Source organism: Sprattus sprattus (assembly GCF_963457725.1).
Source record: "Sprattus sprattus genome assembly, chromosome: 20".
In the NCBI taxonomy this organism is placed as follows: domain Eukaryota; kingdom Metazoa; phylum Chordata; class Actinopteri; order Clupeiformes; family Clupeidae; genus Sprattus; species Sprattus sprattus.
Genome location: NC_137918.1, coordinates 14208429 through 14226591, shown reverse-complemented (window position 1 = coordinate 14226591; position 18163 = coordinate 14208429). Strand labels below are relative to the sequence as shown.

General features: G+C 41.2%; 1 protein-coding gene across 1 annotated transcript; it reads right to left on the bottom strand.

Moving 5' to 3' along the window:
- Positions 1 to 1730: 1730 nt before the first annotated feature.
- On the bottom strand, positions 1731 to 17955 carry mfsd2ab (MFSD2 lysolipid transporter A, lysophospholipid b; the record flags this gene model as incomplete). The annotated part of the gene is made up of 14 exons (XM_080858916.1): positions 1731 to 2003; positions 3314 to 3490; positions 3883 to 4026; positions 4747 to 4859; positions 5031 to 5114; positions 5795 to 5878; positions 6029 to 6147; positions 6909 to 6999; positions 7313 to 7482; positions 7772 to 7850; positions 8115 to 8238; positions 14366 to 14490; positions 15953 to 16081; positions 17869 to 17955. 14 exons carry the CDS (start codon positions 17953 to 17955, stop codon positions 1934 to 1936), a joined length of 1596 nt encoding a protein of 531 aa, XP_080715042.1. The 3' UTR covers positions 1731 to 1933.
- Between the last annotated feature and the right edge of the window lie 208 nt (positions 17956 to 18163).

Genomic DNA, 18163 nt, shown 5'->3' with positions numbered 1-18163 from the left:
AGTCTCTGGTTGTTGGCTTTTGTCTACAACCACGACAAGATGGTTGAAGCACAAAGGGATTAGCATCTATATGGCCATACCTGGTATGACCATACAGTGCCACTTGAAAGTATGTGAACCCCTTGAGCAGTTAAGAGTTTTCTGTTGTTTTAGCATGATTTTTCAATTTTTTCATCACCAATTTTCCATAAATGAAATGTCAGGTTTATGTTTATCAATTGCATGTACTTGTTTGGAGGGAATTGTGTGAGTAGCCAAAAAATTACATGAAACATGGAATTAGTGTGTGTGCAAAAGTAAGTGAACCCCCAGCTGCATTGGTGAAGTCAAGTAGGTAACAGATTTGGTGAAACATATTTGGTTGCTTAATTAGTCGATTCAGCAAACCAATCAAATGAGACAAGATGGTTGAAGCTCAAAGGTATTAGCATCCTTAGGAAAAGGGTTGGGCAACCCAAATTAAAAGTTGTTGTTGTTCTGTCCTGACTGGTCTGCGAAAGTACAGTACCTTCTGGTCTGCGGAAATACAGTTACGATGAACTATTAAACTGAGTGCTTGCACATGCAAACGATAAGTTAAATCAAACCATGTAATCCTTTGGCTGTGTTTACTGTACTCTGATGGGGTGTTATTCAATTCCACAACATTATTTTCTATAAAATGTGTTTTATTTACAATATTTTTTGAAACAGCTATATTAAAAGTACATCCTCTTCCAAGGTTAGCAAAGTTAACGGAACAGCACTTCTCAACAACATGTACATATTCACAGTAATGGCCTCTCTCAAACCTACAGATGGAGAACTCACCCACTGCATGAAATGTGGGTATAATATCAATTCAAAGTACATACAGCAGTATGTAAAGAAAAACCGTACAGCATACATTAGAATGTATGATAAACCAGTTTGGTACACAATAATTTACTAAAAAAAAGATGACATTTCTGAGTAACACCCAGACCCAAATGTACGGACCTCTGTATATTTTGTCTTATTTTAGGCCGACATTGGCAATCTCATGAAAGTTGGACATAACACCTGACTTTACACCTTGATTTACAGATATATTGACAAGTATTCCACAGCACACCATGACACTGAAACTGTGCTTCCCTTTTATCAGCACTTTAGGGCAGTGACTTTTAAGGGGGAAGGATTAGTGAAACAATAACATTGGGATCAAACTCATGCTGCAGGTATGCCTTTAGCCAAGAAAAACATCTTTTACAGGTTTGCATGAATCAGTACAGAATGTCTTTTAATAATAGTACTGTAACAAAATGATGGTCATTTACAAGGGCAAAATATTTACAACAGAATTAATAAATATTTAAATATGATCGTTAAACACTGTACTTTACAGTTTTGTATCTCACAAACAATCTAATGAACACCCTATAGTGTCTGATGGATGTGGACAGTCCTTTGAGAATGAAAGCTGTGAGGAGCTGTGATATGGAATACAGCATTTCCAGCAGTCTATCCCTGGCAATGATTCTGACTTTGGTAAGAGAGCTTGAGCATGTGGTATATATGTAGAAGAAAGTATGTTCGTTCAAGTATTCAGCATGCTCTTGTACCAATCGTATGGATTCGCTCAATCCGAGTTACGAAAGCAGCAGGTCTATTGGCAATGCCAACCATAACAGGTGCAAGGCAGCATCACATTGTAAAGGTTTTGTGCAACAAAGGAAATGAGAGTAGTTGGTATTTTGAAGTATCAGTAATTCTACACTTGTGGTCTGATGGAGAAGGCACAGTCAAGTCTCGTTTCATGGCCAAACACAGTGCTCAGTTAAGTCCAGGCACTGAGACTGTGGAGGCCATGCAAATCACTGTCTTAGCAGTCAGATCCCAGGAGTCCCACCAGCTGACACCGGCGTGGGTCAACCCTCTCCTCCTCCGTTGCTCTGGAGACAGTGGAATGGCCTTACAGTTGTCCACAGACATCAGAACTGCCCGACTCTATGGAATCTGATTCAGAATCCGTCTCGTTGTCCCTACGGAAACAGTACACAAACATAACTGTTAAAACAGAACAAATAGATGGGCAAGACCAATCAGCCAGTGGCCTACATATGAATCTCAGTCCTACAGCTGGAATACTGTCAAAGTTTCTTTGAGTTAGTATGGCCGTATAGTTTATGTAGTTTTAAGCAGATGCTTTAGTCCAAAGTGACATTTGATCAAATAAGAGTAATAACAACAGCAACAAATTAAGCCTTATACATAATATAGTATACAGCTGCCTTTCCTAAACTTAGGATTGTGACCCAAAATTGTTTTCTATTGGGTCGCCTATTGTCAAGTCAAAAACTAATTTCAAATAAGAAAGCCTCATGCTCAGAGATATGACGTTGGTCATCATACCAGCCAGGTTTTTGGCAGCTTTAGTTGGGGTCAATGATAACAAACCAAGTTGCATGTTAACATTTTGTGGGATAGCTTGATTGACTGGGATTGACTGAGCTCAGTTTTTAAACGATTTAACTGAAAGTGACCAAACTGAAATCTTCCAAGGAGGTGGTGTAGATAGCACCCTTGGAGAGAGGGCTTTCAGCTACATCGCCACCAAGTTGTGGAATTCACTGCCAGACTACATCAGACACTGTGACTCAATTACTGACTTTAAAAGCAGACTTAAAACTAATTTCTTCAAGATAGCTTATGGACTGACTGACTGACTTTTATTTTTCTTATTTTTATTTATTTCTATGTGATGATTGTAATTCTAACAACCTGTTTGTGAAGTGACCTTGGGTGTCATGAAAGGCGCTTTAAATAAAATGTATTATTTATTATTATTTATTATAGAACAAAGGAGGTGGGGTAGAGACAGGTTTAAGACTCCAGTAACACTGAATATTAAGGTGTAATTGAAATCAACTGAGATCGGACGACGATTTCATGGCTCACTGTGTTAGAGGCTGCTGACAAGTCTGGTAAAAGAAAAAAACTGATGACTGAAGCTTGGAGAGTAGCAACTGCTCAGGCACAGACAAAACAGTAGTTTGGGTAGAATGATTACTCTTAAAACCAAACACCTTAGGATGCAGGACATTATTTTGAGACAGGAAATCAGAAATTAGTTTCAAAGGCAATCTTTAAAAAAAAAAAAAAAAACGTAAGCACTACTTTTATTTAGTTAATTTGAATTTTTCAAAGAGATTTTGGGACTGAAAGAGCTAAACCTATTGGTATGACACCAATGATTGGACTTTGCTCTTGCCACTACATTCAGCTGATGCAGCCACCTACACAGTATGTGTCCACAGTACGTGTACAGTGTGACCTTCAGTATGGGCCTTACCGCTGGTGTTGTAGCATCTTGCGGTTCCTTTGACGTGCCTCCTCATTGATAGGGTAGAAGATGAAGACCACAAGACCGATGATGATGAGTGTAATGGGGGCAGCTGATACCAGGATTTTCAGTGTCAAGTTCACCGCCTCTGGCTGTGTGCAACCGTTTGGGATGTACCCTGCATAACTGACCATACATAAAAAAAAAAATATGAATTCAGAAAATGATCAGGGCAGCAGGAGATTAAGCCACTCACATGACTGGTCAGAGCAAATACAGTGAGCTGTCTGTGACCTGAAACCCAACCAGCCTTGCCTGTCTAAAGTCCTGAGTTTTACCTCGCTGATTGGGAGTAATCTGATTAAATATCAAAGTCAGGTTGCTGGGAAGACCGGTCATTACTTCTATATACTACCGTCACAACTGAATAATGGCCAAGTATGTCCAAATCCCACATCAAAGCCACAGTCGACTCGAGAAAGAGCAGAGGACTTGAAAGTGGATATGACCTTAGGTTTTGTATCTGTGAAGGGGGGTATACATGTGTGGTGGTGTGACTGTGCATGGGTTCAACTTACTCAAGGCTCAGGGTTGATATCCCTAGTGACACGCCAGAGGAGAACTTGGTAAAGAACACATAGAAAGAGTAGAAGATGGCTTCGTGGCCTTGCAAGTCGGGGTTCGCCACCTTGAAGTCATCAACAACATCGGGTAGCATAGACCTGTTGAGCGAAGCACAACGTTTCATCACGCATTAAAATGACACATTTATCAAAACTAAACACCAACATAGACACAAGGTGCACTGGCACACGATGAATGTCAATTTACACAATACAAAGTCACACAATTACATTGAACTAGAATTGACTGTAAGCTGACACTGGGACAGCATCTTTAGCACAAACAGACATTAATAATCATCCATATCCAGAGCTATACATGTTCCCAGGCAAAGGTCTCAATGCTAAACAGGTTTACTAGGCATGCAGTATAAAGCCTCCTATATCTTTCATCAATCCCATGCTTATTGACTGAATTGACTGTAAGCTGACACTGGGACAGCCTCTTCAGCACAAAACAGACATTAATAATCATCCATATACAGAGCTATACATGTTCCCAGGCAAAGGTCTCAATGCTAAACAGGTTTACTAGGCATGTAGTGTAAAGCCTCCTATATCTTTCATCAATCCCATGCTTATTGACTGAATTGACTGAAAGCTGACACTGGGACAGCATCTTTAGCACAAACAGACATTAATAATCATCCATATCCAGAGCTATACATGTTCCCAGGCAAAGGTCTCAATGCTAAACAGGTTTACTAGTCATGCAGTATAAAGCCTCCTATACCTTTCATCAATCCCATGTTTACGCAAATGTCACAGACAAACACGATCCTGACAGGAGTATTTAGTGATATCAAGTAGGTGAATTACCATGGCAACAGGAAGGCGGCTCCCACACTGACTCCAGCCACAAAAGACACAATGTAGGTCATGACGAGGTTGCTCTTCACAAGGACCACCATCGCCAGGAATGGCATCGCAAACTAAACACCCAAACAAATCATTGGTACGTGTGTTAGTGTTTGTTCTGTAATTAACAGTATCTTTGTGCGTCCCCTACTATAGATAGGTCATATGTGTATGAAAACGTAAAGGGAAAAACACCCAGTTTTCTTTTATTTATTTAATGGAGGAGGGGTTGTGCAAGTTCTCACCGAGATCCCGCAGAACACGGCTGTTTTCTTGCCGAAGCGCATCAGGAACCACTGCCAGAAGGGGATAGTGAGGGAAGCAGCGAGCTGTGACAGAAAAGACACAAAACATTTATTTATTTAATTACACCTTTAAACTGTAGATCCCAAATCTGATGTTACATTTAATGATCTGGAACATTCCAGTCTAATCAATATTCTAAAGCTAAAGGAAATCCAACACAGCATGGAGGAAGAGAGAGAAAACTAAAGAAATGAAAAGGGGGGGGGCACAGAAAGAAAAGAGAAGAGGGAGGGGGGGCACAGAACGAAAACAGAGGGGGGGGGGGGGGGGGGGGGGGGCACAGAGAGAAAACAGAGGGGGAGGGGGCACAGAACGAAAAGAGAGGAGGGAGGGAGAGTTGGTGTGGTCTGAGCAGACCTGTTGCAAGACTGACTTTCAGGGTAACAGAGATAAGCTTATATTGTCCTGGAGAATCATACGTCATGTAAAGGCCATTTCATTCACAAAGTTCATACAATTAGGCTGACTTTTACTCCATAGAGAACTGCAGTCCTGTGTCTTGTTAGGTGACATGTATTGCTCATCCAACAGGTGGTAGCAGAGTCAAATCTTTTTTCATAGGTTGAAGTGGTAACGTCCACGTCTAGCATAGGTTACATTATGCAACGGCCGATTGGTGCATCTGCGCAATCACACTCTCATTTTCTTGTTCTGCTCTCTCATATTCTACTATTATGGTCCTCCTCTCCCAGGGTTCCCTTACCATGATGACCAGCAGAATGTTCTGGAAGTCATTCCTGAAGCCAAGTGTGTAGCAGCAAAACAGCGCAAAGTTCCCTTCCAGGAGCTGTGGAAACATACATACACACAGAGACACAATGAGAGTGTATCCAAACCTGACGTGATTAAAAGTGACAAGACAACCATCAAGTGATTGGGGCGTGAGGGATCCTCATTCTTACCCAAACATTGTGTGTTAAATATACTCAGTGCTCACCATGAAAGCCAGAGAAGTGAAAAGGAAGCCCATGACTAGTTTGTTGTAAGGTCCATGTCCCATGACCAGGCGAATCCCCTGCCAGAACGAGATGGGTTCACTCTTGGTTCTGCACAAGTCTGAGGGGGTTAGGACAGGAAGGGGTCAAGACAGAACAGATCAACACAAATAACACAACAGACTATGGGAGCTGCATTACCACTACAAACGGCTCAGACTATTGTTGATTAAATACAACACAAAAATCTGAAATGCAAACGCCTCAGGCTGATCAACTGTATTTTAAGAGGCAAGTTGTGACTGGTTGTGTGGTGGTGTTGTACAGGACGAGGAAGGCCTCGTTTCATTTCAACTTCAGGAGTCAGCTGAGTGAGTTCAAGAGAGGTTCTTGAGGAGACACTTTAAGAGTCACCATTAGAACTGTGTGCAGAGGACTGAAGGGAGTAGGGTTGCGAGAGGGAGATGGCTCCAGACAAGAAGAAAATATTGGCATGGGTCAAAGAACAGAGAAACTGGTATGTAGAAGACTGATGTGAGGAGCTTTGGACACATAATTCAAAGACTGAAATCTGTGGGTCCTCAGGGAGCTTTTTTTGTACAATTACTAAACCTTAAGGCACATCAGTCTTCTGCAGAGGGTTTTGAGTTGACGGCATGGCATTCATTCAGCTCTGCTTTTATTTCTAATACAACTAACTTTATATTGAGAAAGTTGGTGACTCTTCTTGTGCCTTAGAAGTGGATCAATGCTGATCAGTCTATGTCCTGAACACCACCAAGCAGTAAATAGGATAATTAGGTAATTGAAGACGTGCACTGTTGCACACACATACACTATTTTATTATAATGTTGTCGTGGATACACCTCTTATTTGCTCACCTTTGCGTTCCCTCACACCGAAGAACAGAACCACAGCACACAGAACATAGATCGCACAGATGACCCCCGATGAAATCATGTAGGCGTTCCTCTGTTGGACAGGAAACATTAAAATCATCCAAAAAAGCAAACACACCCAATGTCTGGTCACATTTCACTACATTCATAGTAACAATTTGATCTTTCAGTCATTGCAAAACGGTTCAAAGTTTTAAAGGCACAGCAGCAAAGTCCAAGCACCTAGCTCACTTGATCCTTATATTTCCATTACTTTTGGGCAAGTACAATATTTTTCACTGACTAAAACATTGACAAAACCAGGAAGAGAATAGCAGAACATGTTAAAGAAAAAAAAAAATTCAGAGCTATAGTCAGTAACATGACAGTAATTCTTGCTGTCTTACAGTGTGGGTGAGGTAGATTGGCAGAAGAGTGTGATTACTAGGATGGATGGCATTTGGATCGGCATCCAGTGGAGCCAGAGTAGAGTTGATGCAGGGGGTGTTGGCCATGCCCACGATCTGCCCCTGGATGCCCGTGCCAATCACCGTACCCAGGACCTCCACGAACATTCCTAATGGTGGTAAGATACTGGTCAGCATTAGGAATTCCCAGAAATCTAACAAACGAAGGTATCAAACTAAGAAAGTTAAAGTAAAAGTACATGGTATACAAAATGCATTAAAAACAAAGCGTAAACAAAAAGCGCACAATAGTTAAGAACAAGTCACAGTGCTAGCTAATTTACATGCGGAACCGGTCGGAAAAGGCAGGAGACTGTGGAATAGTCTGATTAACCATTGCCCCTCTATGAGCAGCATGAACTTCTAGTGTAGTATAGTGGACTTGCCATCATCACTTACTATAGGCGGTGGCCGAGTCCCTCTCCTTCTGGTCAGGACTAATGAACATTGTGAGGGAAGAGTATGGCACATGGAAGCACTGGACGAGAAATATAGGAATGTTTAGAGGAACACATTAAACTCACAAAGTGATGCCAATATATGAAATGTATGAATATATAGAAAAACACATTAAAAATCAGAAGGTGATGCCAATATATTAAATATATGAATGTATAGAGAAACACATTACAAATCAGAAGGTGATGCCAATATATGAAATATATGAATGTATAGAGAAACACATTAAAAATCAGAAGGTGATGCCAAATGAAATGGTAAAATGACTAGAGGGGTTCCTTACTGTCTGCAATGTCTGGAAGAGGCAGTACCACACCAGGTACCACACCACCTTTCCCTGGTCGAGGTCAGGTACACACCAGATAAGGAAGTAGGAGATGATAGCTAGTGGAGTAGACATCAGGATCCTGCAATGACAAACAGTAGAGTCATAAAGTAGGAGATGACAGCTAGTGGAGTAGACATCAGAACATGCAAGGACAAGCAGTAGGGTCATGAACTAGGAGTGATAGCCAGTGGAGTAGACATGAGGATCCTGCAGTAACAAGCAGTAGGGTCATGAAGCCACTACAGCAGACTTTTCAAAAGAGGATACAATGGTTCATCAATATGCAGTGCATATTCACTAATTACATTTCTGGTCCCAAATTCAAAGAAGAACTTAAACTGGACAATAACAATAAAAAAAAACATTCAAAATGTCAAAATGTAAATACTTCAGGATTGTATGTGTGTGATGGTGGTTACACCATCACCAGTGTTGCTGAAGAATTTTTATTTTTTTTTTCCTTCTTCGATTGAATTTAAAATAAAGAATCATTCTAAATTCTAGGTTGCGATGAAAGGAATTTTCAGATTCAGTACAACTGTTTCAGTGAAGAATGTGGTTAAGTCATCAGAACATGAAGTCATATCCTGAAACCCTCCCTTGAAACGTAGATCCTGTGACTCTGTAGATACCGTCAACTGGAGAGACAAAGTCATTAAGGGGTGGAAGAAAACATCCCATTCCAGAGCAGGATTCATTGCATCACATCCTGTCATTGTTGTGGGTATTCTTTGACAAAAGTTTGCCTCTCTCAAAAGAAACCTCTGACAGAACGCTCATATTTTTGTCTGAAGTACTGCTCTTCACTACATCAAGAACAGTACTTAATTTTTAATCATAGTTAATAAACAACAAGTTAATAAACAACAGTTCACACAACAGCTTAATTTACTGGAAAGAGTACCTCTTGTGGCTGAATGGGAGATCCTGTACCTTTGAGGTTTTATATTAAATTTGGTACATGTAAGACTCATGTTGTATATCTTACAAAACTACAACAGAACTTGGGTCAAAACTACCAGCCGCACTTGCCTCAGCTCTTACTCCTGGCACAGAAATTGACATAGGCACATCCGCACCTCATATCGAAATACTTACAAATGGTGTCATAAGTGTACTTCTTTCAACCCTTGACACTGTTGCACCACTGAAAAAGAGAATAAGAACTCCCCCCAAAACGGACCAGACTCGTGCACTTAAACAAATTACTCGGAAACTAGAAAAAAAAAATGGTACTTGAGGTTTTCCACCTGGCGTGGAAGGATAGTCTTGTAAGCTAAGCTATAAAAGAGCACTTTTTGATGCGACATCACCCTACTATTCTTCATTGATTAAAAATCATAAAAACAACCCAAGGTTTCTCTTCAACACCATCTCTAACATTCTGAATGACTTACTAATCGCATCTGATCATAAGTGCATTTCAATACTGTTTCTTTTAGAATTTAGTGCTGCTTTTGACACTGAAGATCATCCCAACCTGTTACAGACTTGAACACCATGTTAGCATTAAAGGCTGTGCCCTATCCTGGTTTAGGTCTTACCTTTTATAGCCATCAATTTGTTCATGTCCATAATAAGTCATCCACTACAGTAAGTTATGGAGTTCCTTGAACCGTTTCCCTTCTCCTATGGTGCTGTCATAAGGAAGCATGACATCAACTTCCATTGCGATGCTGATGACACCCAACTTTACCTATCCATGGAGTAAAACTAAGAAAATTGTACATTTACCCAAGATAGTAGCCTCCCTGCAAGATGTAAAAGCTTGGATGACTTACAACTTTTTACTACTTAGCTCAGATCAAACTTAGGGTTAAGCTTTGACAATTGAGAATACTTTCTAGTCAGAATGGTGGTCCCTGGGACAAAACCAGTTGAAAACCCCTGCCCTAAACAATTGAGAATGACATATTATACCCATATCTTCCAACACTTGATGGCATCTCATTAACATCCAACACAAGTATAGAAAATCTTGGTGTAATTATCAACTAAGATACTTGTCCTACTGTCTTTGACATCTGTATTATGTGTGAGTCATAATCTTTTGAATCTATGCAATAATGCCAAACTCAGAAAAGTCATATCCTTTCAAGATGCGGAAAAAACGAATCCACACTTTATGTCGCGACTAGACTCCAACAATGCTCTCCTGTCCGGATGTGGCAGCAACTCAATAGAGCCTCCAACTCAAACAGAATGCTGCTGCTCGCACGCTCACTAGAACTAAGAATGGGGTGCATATCTCACCTCTACTTGCCTCTATGCACTGGCTCCCTCGTCAAAAGTAGAATTGGTTTCAAAGTATTCCTTCTCACATACAAAACCCTAGGCAGCTTAGCTCTTTACCTGAAGGAATTAGTTGTCCCCTACATATGGCCCGTTTTGCAGCTAGTTGGCCAGTTGATTTTTGCACTGCTATTGCATCCTGCCACCCTACTTGTATGGCTAAAAATCCCTATGCACCAAGCCAGACACCACTAAACTTAACTCACCTCAACTAAACACATATAAAATTCCCAATATCAATAAAACTGGGCTTCAGACAGCGCATGTTGTACTGTGAAGGAGGGCCAGCATGCAATTCGTGTTGCAGCTGTCGCAAGCCAGTTGGGCACTGTTATGCACCCTTGCTGTCCTAACTCAAATTCATATGTCACAATATGTCACAATATGACTGACACACACACACACACACAGTGTGGACACATGTGTCCAATTTCCGATTTCAGTCCGATTTAAATTGGATATTGGACACATGTGTCTCCCCAGAACTAGATTAATTGTGTCCGACTTGAGTCCGACTGGACTCCGATGTAAACCCCTGGACACACGATTCGATTCCGCTGGTAATTGGACTGGGCGCGCATGTGTCTCTCGTATCTGATTCAAATTGGACAACAACAACTTTTGCACGTGCTTGAGATCGTGCCCACAGACATATACATGAATCATATATAATGTATATGATATGATAAACGCTGCTAGACGCTCAGTTCTCGTGCTCCCTCTCATTCACGTTGAAATACTGAAAGCGAAAGTGAAACTTTGAAACTGGAACGCAACTGTTTGGGACAGAACGCTAATTCAGTGAACAAATATTTTCATATTACTTTCCACCAGTGGTTAGTCATGTAATTAGGGATGGGAACCGAAACCCGGTTCTTGTTTAGAACCGGTTCCTAATGAGCCGAATCTTTGGAATCGTTAGCCAAATTCATAACCGGGTCTGTAAACGGACCTCTGTGCCGTTTGCGCATTCGCGAACTCTTCCTTTAAAAAATCAGACCGCAGCAGAAATGGCAACTAGACAGAAGCGATCTAAAGTGTGGCTTTATTTCACTCGAACAAATCCAAATATGGTCACTTGTAACGTCTGTAAAACATGTATTTCGTCAAAGGGAGGAGGTACATCTACTATGAATAAGCACTTGAGCACACAACATGGTATTAAATTACAAGATTGTCATGTTTTTGATGCCTGCAGCAGCTCAACTAACGACGGCGCTTCATCCCTAACTTACCAAGGTAGGTAAACTCCTCAAAATGTTTTATCATAACGGTGTTACTCGTGTGTTATCAGCAAACGTTTGCGTTGTCGTGTTAACAAACATAACTAAACTTAGCATTGAATTGCTTAACAGAATGGGCGATGTTGGACATTGTCATAACGTAGGCTAGCTTAGCTGTAGAATCTTCTATTTTCAGCCGTTGGCTTGAGGCAGAGGCAGTGCTTGCCTCCCCTCTGTTGGTTCTAGAAAGTTTGCTGATAACACACGAGTAACACCGTTATGATAAAACATTTTGAGGAGTTTACCTTGGTCAGGGCCAAAGACTCCGTTAATAATGGCGTTGCCTAGCAACGCGTGCAGCTCCCTAGATATGGATAAGTTTCTCTTTCAATTCAGTGGCAGCAATAGTTAAGTTTTAATACTGAGTGCCTAGTTTGCGAATCATCTTTGTTCAAATACGTATGTGAGGCATTGTGTGCATGATACAAGTAAGTATGTTTCAGTACGTTATTGTGTTTGTGTAGTGGGTTCTACATTGCTGTTAGAAGCGTTAAGCATAACAGTTCGCGATTAGCCATACAACCAAGCAACCTACAAGAAAATATACAGTCCTTTACTCAATAACAAGGGCTTCATGTCAGATCAGAAAATTCAACGATTTTGTTAGTGCCATTTTATTGTCAGATTTAGTATATCTCAAGAGTGCAATGAGGGAGGGGTTTAGATTGGACTAACTTAAACTAAACCTGGATGCATTGTAATGTTCCAACAATTATGAGACATTTCCTGAGGTATATCTACTCTGGAAAAGAAAGATCAGTAGGTAGCAGAGGAAGGGTTGTATAGGGGTTGTTTGCTATTTCACTCATTCACTCATCTATACAGTATAGTATACAGTATAGATGAGTGAAATAGCAATCAACAGTGCTCTGCAATGTCAATGTATAGCTTTAGAGTTGACACTCTCACCACATATGCATTTAAATAATTTAATATTTAGTGGCAAGAATGTCTGTTTTTTAATAAAAGTTTTTGGTTATTTATGTAAACATTCTGTTTATGGTGTGTGCAGCATTCTAGAAATTTATATAAAAGAACATTAATGTAAAAAACCCGTTTGTGCTCTTTTTTCACCCCTTACCCAATAAGAATCGATAAGAGAATCGATAAGGAATCGAATCGATAAGCAGGAATCGATAAGGAACCGGAATCGTTAAAATCGTAAAGGTTCTCATCCCTACATGTAATCCATTCATATCGATGTGAATCAATCAATACTAATACAACTTTAACTGTGGTGTGTTTTTGTTTCATTTCACAACGTATTTACTGTATAATCAACGGTAGCAGATGTAAACATCCTGCATTTGATTTGAACTGAGGCGGCCAAGACCTAGATTGGTCACTGCCATGTGCTTTGAGATAGAGCAGTTAACCCCCCATGAAGACCCCATGGAGAGAATTGGATGGGATCGGAGTGCTGCCATCATGTGCCCGCACTGACACACACACACACACACACAAAGTCAGGGGGAGAGACTGCTGAACGTTCTGCACCACTGGTAACCAGAATCTAAGAGTATAAAAAAAAAACATAAATAAACTTCTACTGCAGGACACATGCCATTTCAATGATTACTCAGTTAATGATGAGAAGGATTTCTGCTCGTTATCCAATGACACATTTAAAGGGTATTGATTTTGATGTACTTTTGTCTCACAGTTTACTGAAATAAGAAATAATCCGTTGTTAAAGATCCACTGACAATAGGAAATGATCAAGGATTCTCCACTTAAATGTATTTTCTTTAAATGGCTACACTATGAGGACAGCCGAACTGGCATTTGCCTTAGCTGAAAAAGCAACTGTGAAACCCTACCTCCACACAATCAAATGAACTCAAGTAACCCACGTCAAAATGCTTTCTGGTCTCTTGAATTGAGAAAGGGTTGAAGATTCCAATGGTCCTGCCCCCAAACACACCACTGCTGTCTGTCCAATCAGCATCCGCCCCTCCCCCTTCACCGCATGCTTCTAAAATGTGAATGTCTCCCTCCGAGGCCTGAGGCGTGAGAACAGAGGCGGGATCTCCAGACAGCAACTTTCTTTCTTCCATTATCAATCTCTGGTGAGAGAGATCTCCAGAGTCCAGATACCCCCTTTCAATACCTCAGGTCTGCTGCATTTCCAAACAATGGTGTATCTGCACCAAAGTTTTGCAGTCCTATCACTTCTGAAGTTTACTTTTGGATTTGGTTTTAAAGTAATTCAAGTTAAATTAAAGTCCTTTAAATGATACATGCATGGCATCGGACAAAGGAATTTTGCTCAGGCATATACATTTTAAGCATCTTGTGTGCTGAGAACGGTCTGGTTCCACAAGCAAAGACCATGCAGCCCCTCATCTGTTTGTAGCCTGAGGGCCAGTTTGTGTGGGTGTGACTTAATGTACGGTACATGTCTGAGTAGGCAGTGGCACAGTAGTTAAATTAGAGAGGCATCAATTAATCTAGGAGGCAAAAGTTTAGGGTCGGGAATCAGGATTACTTGAGCACTCAAGCCTAAGCCTTAAATGTCTGCAGACAGCCATGCTGTACTACAAGAATAATTGACCTATAATCCTGTGAATATAATCCGCAGGCTTTCAAGGAAAAGACACCTCCTTAAGGTGGAATCAGAGGGACACTTACCAGGGCATCATCCGGCCAAATCTTGTCCAGGGGGTCCGACTGACCAGGAAGCCCACAGTAGGGTCTGTTATAGCATCCCATGCCCGACCCACAAACAGGATTATGGAGGCATAAAATGGATCCAGCTACAAAGGGAATGTAACCACATCAGAGTCCGCTGGTATAACCATAATTAGCATTACAAAATGCAGATGCTATGCAGCAAAACAGCAACATGTTGATACTGGTCAGTCTTTCTTGAGATGAAGCGTGCAACCAGATACACTGGAATGTATGAGTCCCTACAAACAGGGCATGAGTCACTACAAACTATTCTATAATAGGTGAAATACAGTACACATTTCATATGCAGTGCCCTTTCCAGGCACACCCCAGAGGAGACAAAGAGTTAAGCCGAACAGGCTGGGTGGGGATCTGTGTAGTTGATTTTACTGGAAGGTGGTGACTGCCACACACATTCACACACACACACCACACACACACACACACACACACACACACACAGTCAGGTTTCACCATCACTGCAGCTTAATTAGCAGTTAATAGGGCATCTCAGGGCAGTGGGAACTGTGTGAGGGCTCTGCCGCTGGAAGCCTCAAAGCCCCTGGCAACATGACAAACACTAGAGGCCATTAAACCATCCTCCCACCAGCAGACAGCCCCCCCCCCCCCCCCCCCCCGCCCCCCTCCCTCCTAATCTTCTTGATAAGCTCTATAACTCTACAGTCACTTTCTCAGAGGAAATAGCAGAAAGGCTTTTTCAACCTCTTTTGTTTCCGCTACAGTGGGCTACATTGTGCCCAAGCTGGGCGAGTTGGCTGGTCCGGCGCCCACACGCTGAGTGGGGCAAAAGGAGCAAGCTCACCCAGCAATGAAGCTCATTACTTAGTGCCTGCATACACGGCAGGCATTCTCCCACAAGGGCTGGGAAGGGGTTATGCCACACATGTGATGTTACACTGTACAGTTTACCCCCAACTGCTGATGGAACTCACACCCCACACAGTCCATCTGAATAGAAGTTAAAGTAAGCTGACCAGATTTCAGAGACAAAATCCAGGGACATTTTCAATTCAGACACGAAAACACCTCCAAAACAGTGTAATGTTTATCTTTCTAAACGAAAAACGGGGACTGACCCCAGAAACCGGGGAAGTCTGGTCACCTTAGGTTAAAGGCCAGGATAACCAGATTTCAGAGACAAAATCCGGGGACATTTTCAATTCAGACACGTAAACACCTCCAAAACAGTGTAATGTTTGTATCTTTCTAAACGGAACCGGGGACGTCTGGTCACCTTAGGTTAAAGGCCAGGATAACCAGATTTCAGACACAAAATCCGGGGACATTTTCTATTCAGACACGTAAACACCTCCAAAACAGTGTAATGTTTATATCTTTCTAAACGAGAAACGGGGACTGTCCCCGGTTTCAGGACAACCTACCTGAGCCACATCCAGTAAGTATATCTGGGAGGGGGGCATGCCACACATGTGATGTTACACTGTACAGTTTACCCCCCATCTACTGATGGAACTCACCCCACACAGTCCATCTGAATAGAGATTAAAGGCCAGGACAACCTACCTGAGCCACATCCAGTAAGTATATCTGCAGGAAGAAGCCAAGAGCACAGCCTGTGATCTGGTAGGGGGCTCCACCGACTGCATAGCACAGTTTATTGCAGATGGAAAGGCGACCTCTCTCTTCGTGCTGCTGAAAAACATCGGAGAATAACAGTGCACACATGAAATGACATTCACTGTTAAGCAGTTTAAGTGTTAAGTACCACACACACACACACAAATTAAGAGAGGAAACAAATAGGTTAAAAAAAAAAAAAATCAGTGTGAAATCATTACCCCAAAAAACAACACATGTGAAAATATGCATGTCAATAAATAAGGACTTGGTTATTGTTTGAGCCATGTCAGACCACTTTCAGAAGTCAGATCCATATTCCACACTTAAGGAGCGATATCAGGCTGTAGGCACTTAGTGAGTCATCTGACCTGGTCTGGTCGGTTATAATGCCCTAATGGAAAGTGCGCTTACTAATCCACATCATGACTCCCTCCTCCACACACATGCATGTGCAGACAGGATCTTTTTGGTCTTTAAATTTCAGTAATGAGGACTCATGTTTAAGTACATTGCATGGTTGGTGTGACATTTGGTCAATGCAATAATACACTACTGTTGAAAGCAAATAGCCCACCCCTTCACCTGGCCATATACTATATTATCAATATGAATTATAAAATATGAATTAGGATTACCAATACTATAGTTCCCTGTAAAACCATGCTTCAAAAAGTGCTACATTCCTGCATTTTTGCTATAAGATTTTGAATATCAAACATGGACAGTTAGTTTGAGTCCAGCCCCATGAGGATACAATACTAAGACTCAGTACTGGTACAGGGTGTGTGTTAAACAGTCTCACAAAAAAAGCTGCAATTTAGGGTGAAGACAAACCACTGAAACAGGAGTGTATACATCTCAAAATACATACCCTTTCACTTAAAAAAAGACAATGAGTTTGACCTCTGAGATTGAAGTTAAATCTTCAGTAAAAAAGGTACAGGACAGATACTCAAAACCCCAGTCAGTCTACTGCCTGCAGAGTGGGTGGGCAATGAGTGCAGGGCATTGAGTGCAGGGCATGTGTGCATACCCCCTACCCTGCATAAACACTATGGTGTGTCTGCATCTTCACTTGCACATTGTATACTGACATGACATGCTGAGGCTCCAAAAATACCCTGCACACCCTACACTTTAGATCCCCTACCCACTGTACAGTCACATGCCACACAAATATGCAGGCCAGAGGTTACATATTGAATATTCCCTGAATGAAATGTGCCTGTATGTTACCATGGATAAAATTCATAAAGTAACAGTTACGTAGTTCCTTATTGTCTTAAGTGCAGTTTTTACATCTTGTTGGACTTCTTGAATGTATGGTGTTTGGTCAACAGCCATGTATACATTTGAGACTACTACAAGCTCAAATGTGTTCGCATTCAAACAGTCAAAGGAAGACAGTTGGTAGTAGCCTACTGACACGTCTCCCAAACTGCTGGGAACCAAGTCCCAAATCCCACGGTATAATTAATTTCCCCAAAAAACGTATCAGGTTGTTTTCTTCCCAAACTGTATTAACTTGGTTGAGTAACGTAATTAAGACTTGCCCATTCATTTTACAGTCAAGTATATTCCTAAGGAATCTACATCATATCAATATAGCTCATCAAAGACATCGATCAAAATCATTTTATACTTCCAAGAAACATTACGCTATAGCTTAACGATGTTGTGCACGTAATGTTTTATGTAGTTGAAACTCTTAAAGTTATTCCCCCACATTGATTTATATCGGCAAAATGTCTATAAGTAGCCTACTCTTAACTCCCATTTAAATTAGACATTTAGTATCCTAGGTAGACAGAACCGTTAGCAAGTTAATGTTGATGTGATTACCCCTTTGAATTACTTACCTTTCCCGCTAACGTGTTGCCATTCTGGTTAATCGATTTGTTTAGCAAACTCGCATTAGAGTGTTCGACTCCTTCTCCTCTCGCCATATCACTCTTCAGTGGAACTTTAAACATTAAACAATATATTCAACGAAATAAAAATGATCTGTCGCCCCTAATTTAGAACCACTTGATTGTGTATTGGTAGCAGCCTAAATATAATCTGAACTGTCTGAGTTTCTGTCGGAAGTGTAGTAGCCAACTAGTCATTCAAAGATAGAGACTCCATTCCCCCTCCGTCATTCCTTTCCACGTC